Raw genomic sequence first — 8,092 nt, 5'->3', positions numbered from 1 at the left:
TATATATATATATATATATGTATGTATTATCAAACTTTGCAAACTTCAAACTCAGACATACAATATCACGACTGATTCAGCTTCGAGTTTGGTTTTTATATAAATGGTCCAATGAAACAACTGAGAGACAGGGTGCAGGTGCTGCTGCTGGGAGACAGATTTCTGGCAAAACTATCAGCACCAATATGCATGTCAGTTTTGGATTTTTTTTATTTTAATTTTCAATTTTGTTTGGTTTGTTGGAATGTTTTCACCATCAAATTATTTTGTTGGGTCGTTTTGGTTTCGAAAATTGAGGAATGCAGTGTGGCTGATTAATTTGAAGGCCCAAATCACAAAAACCCTTCTCAATTTGGGCTAAATGTACATTTGACAGTAGAAATGTTAAGCAAGTCCAATTTGTGTCTTATACGAGCGATGTTAGAGATGTGAGAGGATTCAAACCCGAAAACTCGGATGAAAAGATGAACGCTGTTGACGAATTGAGCTACGAACTTCTTGCTAAACATGTCCACTGTAAATACCAAATCAGTAACAAAATGATTTTTTAGTTACAGATCTAAACCGAACCAAACAGGACTGTAATGTTCTCACTAGTTTGGTTGCCTGTTGAAAGCCTGAACCTAACCAGTCTACACTCACCCCTAAAAGACCTACATACTACATGCACAACTATTTGAATTGTACTTCTCAAAAACCAACACATTTTTTTCTGTCTAATTTGGAATTGAGTATGGTTGTTAACCTCATGCACCCAAATGAAATAAACTTGACAAAATAAATAATCAAGACGACGCCAATAACATGATTTTTACAAAAAAAATTACTATATTACAAAGTAAATTGACAAAGTATCTAGGCATATAGGTGTAAAGGTGAACAAAGTCATTAAGCTCCCACATGTTTAAGGAACTACACATGTAATATAGAATCACTCATCATTTTGAATTCACTACTTGGTAGATTACAAGCACGGCAAGATGTGGACAGTAACAACATGATACATAAACGAATCATACACTTAAAGCTCTGGCTTGACCTTCACATCTCCATTTGGTAGTGTGCTCTGAGCTTGTGCAAGCCGTTTTGTTTCCTGTATCATACAAAACGAGTTTAAACCATATGAGAATGGTGTAATTAAACATACCTAAATACACAAAAAAACACAAGGAGACGGTAACATGAGTGCTTCCAAAGAAGGCTCCGCTATTCTCTAAGAATGAGAATGAAATATCGACAATAAACACAAACAAGCTGGCTTCTGCTGAGTGCCTAGTCAACACATCTGTAGCAGATTTTATCGAAAATAAGTAAAACCATTGGAGAAAGGTTGTTTGATCTGGATAAATGACCACAAAGAAGAAAGGCCGAAAGGGATGAAAGGGTCCATGGAAGACTTTCTTCACTTAATTTTGACAAAAAAATATGTTTAACAAAGGACATTTACGAAGGAGGCCAATAAGCTCAATAAACTCATTGTTCAAGATATTGGTGGGGGAATTCATGGTATCTTACAGCAGCAGATGCAGCACGTATGTCTCTGTAAGATTCAACTTCATCCGGAAAAGCCTGTTCAAGTTCCTCCAGGAGATGTTTGCGTAAACTCTGAAAAAATGCGCACAGTAGGTTCATCGTGACAGACTTCAAACATCAAAACGGAACTAAATAATTATTTTCACACTGGAAAAGCTACCTTGAAGGTATCAGTTTTTCCTTTTGTGATCTGATTCTTGGCAATGCAGCCGTTAATGACATCCCTTGTGAATTCATCAGGATTCTTCCCATCATCGATCAAACTAGGCAAAATTGATAAGTCAAGCGTCAGAACTCTCCACAGAAAAGGAATAGTCAGTTGCTAAAAGCAAATTACAGGAGAGTCCTCACTTAAAAACTTCCATAGGAACCTGGATATTGCATTTTTCTGATAGCTTAGCCATGTTGTCAAGCTCCATAACAAGAGCATTTCTGATAGGTCAAACCCAATGTGAGAAAGTCTCCAAGCAGCAATAAAATATATTGAGAATGTAAGGTTTGAATAAACATCGAATAAGCTCAGACGGAGAAAATTACAGGCGTTGGAGGAGGGGGAGCTGAGACGCGGAATTGAACGAAGACACGGTGAGGTAGAGTTGGTGAATGAGGCCTAAGGTTTTCTGAATAGAGTTAATGACCTGATTCAGGTTTTGCTTTGGACCATCAACCACTGCCGGTCCAGCTGTATCATTGGTTTGAGGGACCAACGTTCCGTTTCCACCACTCCCACCGATTCCTGCTGTTGCATTCTGTGATGTATCCATCTCAGACCAACTCTAAAGCTCTTCAAAGGCGCACCTGGTATACAGAAATTAAACGAATTAATAATTTCTTTTTCTTCGAGAAATTGATCTTTAGAAATTCCCACAAGATAAACGGGATAATATAACAAACCAACGATGAATTTAGTATAAACTTGAAATCAACTTTTATCCACTTTTTTCTTTTTTTTTCAAGACTACAAAGTTAAGAACAACAGAATGCAGGAAATGAGAGACTCGAGATTTATCTACAAGTGCAATTTCAACCTGTCTGCTTAAACCCCATATGTTTCCTAACCCAATCTCGAATCCACTGATAAAAATTTCAGTTCCAATGGGTAACATTTCAGCTTCTTTTATCACAATTTAGAGTCAAATTTCAGTTTCAGTTAATAAAGCAATCAAATTTCCGAAATATGGATTGAAACCTTCAATTTCCAATTCCAAAGGCTCCAACTTTCCAAATAAATCTGCAAAAAGATTGATTTCCGTTTCCGAAATTCATCCAAACCCAGGATAATAATTCCACAAAGTACAACATTCCCAATTTCCCGGTACCCCGACACATCTGTCGAACCCTAATTGAAATTCGTGCCCTAATCAACCAAACAAGGGACCTCCCCAATTTTATTTTATTTTCCAATTTAAAGATGGTAACTTTGAATAAATCAAGAGGTTACCTTGGTGTGAATTGCTCGTTGAGGTGGAGGCGGTGAAGCTGCTCAGCTACAAACGGAAAGACGAGGTTTCTGACTCACTGAAGCGACGTCGCTTTTCAGATATTTGTTTGGGTTGAGTCAACTGCCATGTAATTCGGCATCTGGATTAGATTGGACTTTTGAGTTTCTAGACCAGGCCCATTTTCACATTGCATTGTTGGTGAGGGCTGACCTCAATCAAGCCCAATGAAAAGCACAAGAGCACACTTCCCTTCTTACAAGGCAAAGCTTTGTTTAATGTTTCAAAGTCATGTTCAATTTCTCCATTCTATTATACAGAAGAATAGTGCTACAGCCTCGTTCGGTATAGAAGATTAGATTGTAATGAATAACTTTCAAGATTTAATTTTTTTTCTTAAGAAAGAGGAGAATAGTTTTTCATGTAGAGTTGACAGGATTAGAAGATAATTAGATATGCAAGGAACTTCTCCCTCTTATTCCTCTCATTTTGGTGAGGATTGGAATGGATAACTTTTATTTTTTAGGTAGTCCATCTACTACCTCCAAGTTAGTCACCAAGCTTTCATTTCTCCTTTCAACATACCTTGGAAATAGTTGCTTATCCATTCTATTGCATGTAGTACTTATTTAAATTAAAGAGGTTGACAATAATATGATCAATTTTGTGTCTACGTAATAATACTCTCAAATAAATTGGAAATTTTGTAAAAATGTCGGTTTTTTTGGAGGTCATTCTTTATCAAAAATGTCGTTTTTACTTGTGAAAACCGATTTATAGTTTTAACTGGACCAAAAACATTTTTGACAAGAAGCAATAAAGTAGTTTCCATTGAACATCACAAACAATTACAAATGTTGCCAACCGGGTACACAACTACACTGACCAAGTAATTCATCTATCGTGAATTTGCACAATTAAACAAACTACCAATACAAATTCAACACAAAATACAAAATGCCACTAATACAATGTCGCAAAATGATAGAAGCAACAGACTTATACCAGTAACTACACCAGTAATCGCAAATGAACAAGACCACATAAAATCGTAACGGTAGAGTGAGACCACATAAAGTCACCATTGAAAATTGGGAGCACATAACTCGTTGCTCGAAGACCACATACAATATACGCGCGACCACAACAACAAAATACACACTACTCCGAGAATGTAACCACTGGTCAGCTCATCAGAGAGAAAAAGACACTTTATCCAAGACTACACGCACCATCTCCTCACAAGTGAGCTATTTCGTGTTCACGAGTCGAGACAGCGCCAAATCCGGTCACATAAGGCAGCGGAGTCACCTAATTGGATCAAAAACCTTTCTTTGCCTAATTCTCATTGTTCGAGACCCCTTCGAGAAAACTGCAGACTCTTCTCCACCCTCTCAAGTAATATGGCAACTAACAAATATATCACTCGAGATAAAAGAACTTACTCAAGAACTCGAGATTGGCTCGACCTATGGGAAAGGCAAGGGCCTGAATGCAATCAAAACTAAGCGGTTAGTTAAGTCCATTAACAAGTAAAAAGAAAAGAAAAGTTCTCAGTATTTTTGATAAAAAAACAAAAAAAAGGGACTGAGGGGGCATCTTTCGATCACGTGTTTTGCGATGTACTGGGAAGGTTAACTCTATAGAGCACTTTTACCCTAATGTTCTCGCGATGCCCTTTTATTCGGATTTAGATTCTCTTTGGATTCTCTTTGGATCCCCTCACTAGGGATCTCGGGGATCAATGCATGGTAACCGTTCATCAAAGATCATGCGGCCATAATTGAATGTTTTTTATATTTTTAAAAGTAAAGCAGCCTCGTTTTACTTGAAAAATATAAAACTTAAAAAAAAAATTGTGACCGCACGATCTTTGATGAACAGTTACCATGCATTAATCCCTGAGATCCCCAATGAGGGGATCCGGAGAGGATCTAAATCCCTTTTATTCTATGTTTGGATGAGCGACTTTCTGTTGGAGATTTATCAACAATCAATAATAAATTTATACATATAGAAAATTTTGAATATGCTAATAAACAAATAAATAGCAACGCTGCATATTGAATAAACAAGACTGATATTAAACAAACGAAATGAAGATCGAGGCTTGCATGCGGCAATGTCCTTGAAACATAATTTTGTCCCTACTTTGTGCTTGTAGTTCAATGGACGTCTGCTTCACCAAGATTCAACAATCTATGTCGAGAATCCAACACCGAAAAACTAGACATATAGCGAATATCTTTGTGGTTCTCTCAGTATGATTTGTATTGAGGGATAGATGATTTTTGGTGGTTTGAATGATATGCAAATGCATGTATTTATAGTAAATTAGTAAGCATATGCCTGTTCGCATCATGCATGTTTTTGGGAGGCAACTGTTCAACATAAAGGGTTGTGGCTTCATCTTTTCCTCAAACTTTTTCATACATTCTCAAACGCTCTCAAACTTCATTCAAAAGAATGAGTCTGTTGAAAAATAAAAAAATTAATTAAATCCAAAATTAATTTAATAAATTAAAAAATTAATTGCTTAAGTTAATTATTAGATGTGAGCGTCATGGCCCATCTTTCAATAATTAAATATTTATTAACTATGCATTGATTATATTTTAATTATCACACCCAAAACCCAAACCCCCATCTTTTGATAATTAAATACATACTAATTATGCATTAATTATATATTAATTATCACACCAAAAGCATAAAATCCCTTTTTTATAATTAAATACATATTAATTATGCATTAATTATATATTAACTATCACACCCCAAAGCTAAAATCCAAGGTTTAAGTTCAATTTTGCTTCCAATGGTTCATCTTACCAATCATTCTGTATGATGGACTTGATGTTATAAGGTATGAAACTTCACAACTTGACGTGGAACAAATGAGATGCAAGGAAATTTCCACTCTAAAACTCTAACGACATCCCACATTTGAGTTGAAATTTCCTTCTAACACTAACACTTTCAAAGTCTCAAGAATATTAGATTCAATTGTTTAAATGCATTAAAAGACTAAACAAAACAAATATAGGGAATTGTTCCGGTCACAATGACAAATTTCTCTCCTTGGAGGGAGTTTGTGTCGTAAATTTATTATCCTTGAGAAGAAAAAATGGAGTTTTAACGAAAAGCCCACAATACTGTTCACTTTAACAAAAAACCATATTTTTACACTAAAAAGTCAAATCTGGTACTATTCACTTTACCCTTTATTTTGTCCTTATCATTAAAACTCAAAGTTTTCAAGCCCTTTTCATTAGTTTTCCTAACTATGAATTCCATCTTCTTAATTGCAAATAAGAGCTAACTTAGGCTACAATTCCCATGATAAACTTCTAAAGTTGTCCGGTTTTGAAATGGCCAGCTTCTGCCTAGTTTGGATTTAAGGATATGGGAACCATGTCCAAGTACCAAAATCTAACACTTTAAATAGACAGAGAAAGAGCACGTAAAGTAAAGCAAATGAAGCATCAACCATCCCATTAGCGTTGCTTTTGCCATGTGACCCATCATAATTGTAGAAGTTTACTAATAATACCACTTTTTCCTTATATTTTATGGCCTTCTTTTTTGAACTAGAACAGAATGATCACTTCCTTGAACTTATATTTTACAGTATCTAGTTAATGGTTATGGAAATGTTCTGCTGACCAATTTACCTCATGCAACTGTTGTTTTTCACCAACCAATTGCTCATTGAAGAATAAAGAATATGCAGATATGGAAGCTTTACACCAGGTTGGCATCGGCATATAATTTTTCAGAATTTTTGCAAGTGCTTCGTTTTGATGTGAAATTTCGGCATATGCAAAATATCTTATAAAAATAAACTGATAAGGATAAATCCATGATCGATGCTGCTTTAGTCAATGTCATGATTTCCATATGGACGTATTTAAACAAAGATTATATGGTTAATTTTGAGTACAAATTAATGAGCGGATGAGCTTTTATATATAGTGACATCATATCAACTATATAATTATTTTTCTATTGTGTTTCAGTCACCATAGGCTCATAGCTATAACTTGAACTTAAAGAGATGGAGATCAGTCGACTATTTACGTTATAAGGCTTGTTAACCAGAGGGAAAGGCACACGAAGAAAATGAGGGATTGAAGAAGGGTGGTGGGAATGAAGGGGTAAAAAATATTACCTAAATTAGAAACTGTTTTAGGTTTTTCATTTTGGCTATCATCCATATATGTACATTAATTTCTTCCACATAACAATTTATTTTTTATGCAAAATATATGTGTGAATATTTTTCTGTATATGGAATTATTATAAAACGAATGGCAATAAAAAAAGGTCGTACCCAGTGCACAAGGCTCCCGCTTTACGCAGGGTCTCTATATCAGAATGAGAATAAAATGAGTCATTGCACTGAACTCATCATCTTTTTCTTGCTTCAGGTATTCTCCCAGGAAAAGGAATAAAGCCTCATTGAATCGAATCTATGATAAATTAATTTACATGATCATATACAAAATTAATCATCTATCAATTCATATCAGACTTGTTTTTTCAAAAAGTTAATTTAATTAGTAATTTTATACGATTATAGTTGTTGATCAAAGTCCTATTCGAGTCAACGAAAAACCTAGCCACAGTCGTCGGCCACTGCTTTGGCTTTAGGGTCGGCAGCAGTCTTTTTGAAAATCATCTTTGGTCTCCTCCCTCTTCCTTGTTGTTTACTTTGTATGGTGTAGAATTATTGCCGTGAAACGTTGTAGTCATTGTCTTTTGACCCATGCACCCTCGATGTAGGGTTGCAGCTGGAAGCCATGGAAGATGTCAGATTGCGTCGGGATTGGGTTTAAGAAAGACACAATGGTTAGTTGGTGCAGTGATATTGGTCTCAAATGTCCGGAGGATATGTGTACCTGCAACATGATTTTATCCTTTTATTTTGTTTCTATCTAATACTTCCAGGAATTGTCTTTGAGTTTGGTTTTGACTTCTCTCTTTAAAAGTGTTTGCTAGCTTGATTACTATAGAAGAGTTGTTTGATTTTAATTTTCGTTTTGGTGTGTGCTGCCTCTTTTGGATCTATGTGTAAAGAATGGAGTTGTTTGATTTGTTGGATCTACTTCACTTGGTGT

At 35.5% G+C, this 8,092-nt stretch overlaps 1 protein-coding gene across 1 annotated transcript; it reads right to left on the bottom strand.

The window, feature by feature from the left end:
* Positions 1-808: 808 nt before the first annotated feature.
* LOC103452549 (mediator of RNA polymerase II transcription subunit 10b) lies at positions 809-3,112 on the bottom strand. Its single transcript, XM_008392047.4, has 6 exons — positions 2,975-3,112; positions 2,071-2,331; positions 1,885-1,965; positions 1,694-1,796; positions 1,516-1,605; positions 809-1,093 (listed from the first exon to the last, which is right to left on the bottom strand). Exons 2-6 carry the CDS (start codon positions 2,295-2,297, stop codon positions 1,022-1,024), a joined length of 573 nt encoding a protein of 190 aa, XP_008390269.1. The 5' UTR covers positions 2,298-2,331; positions 2,975-3,112; the 3' UTR covers positions 809-1,021.
* Positions 3,113-8,092: the final 4,980 nt, after the last annotated feature.

Source organism: Malus domestica, chromosome 14, assembly GCF_042453785.1.
Source record: "Malus domestica chromosome 14, GDT2T_hap1".
Taxonomy (NCBI): Eukaryota; Viridiplantae; Streptophyta; class Magnoliopsida; order Rosales; family Rosaceae; genus Malus; species Malus domestica.
This window is presented reverse-complemented; position numbering and strand designations above follow the sequence as displayed.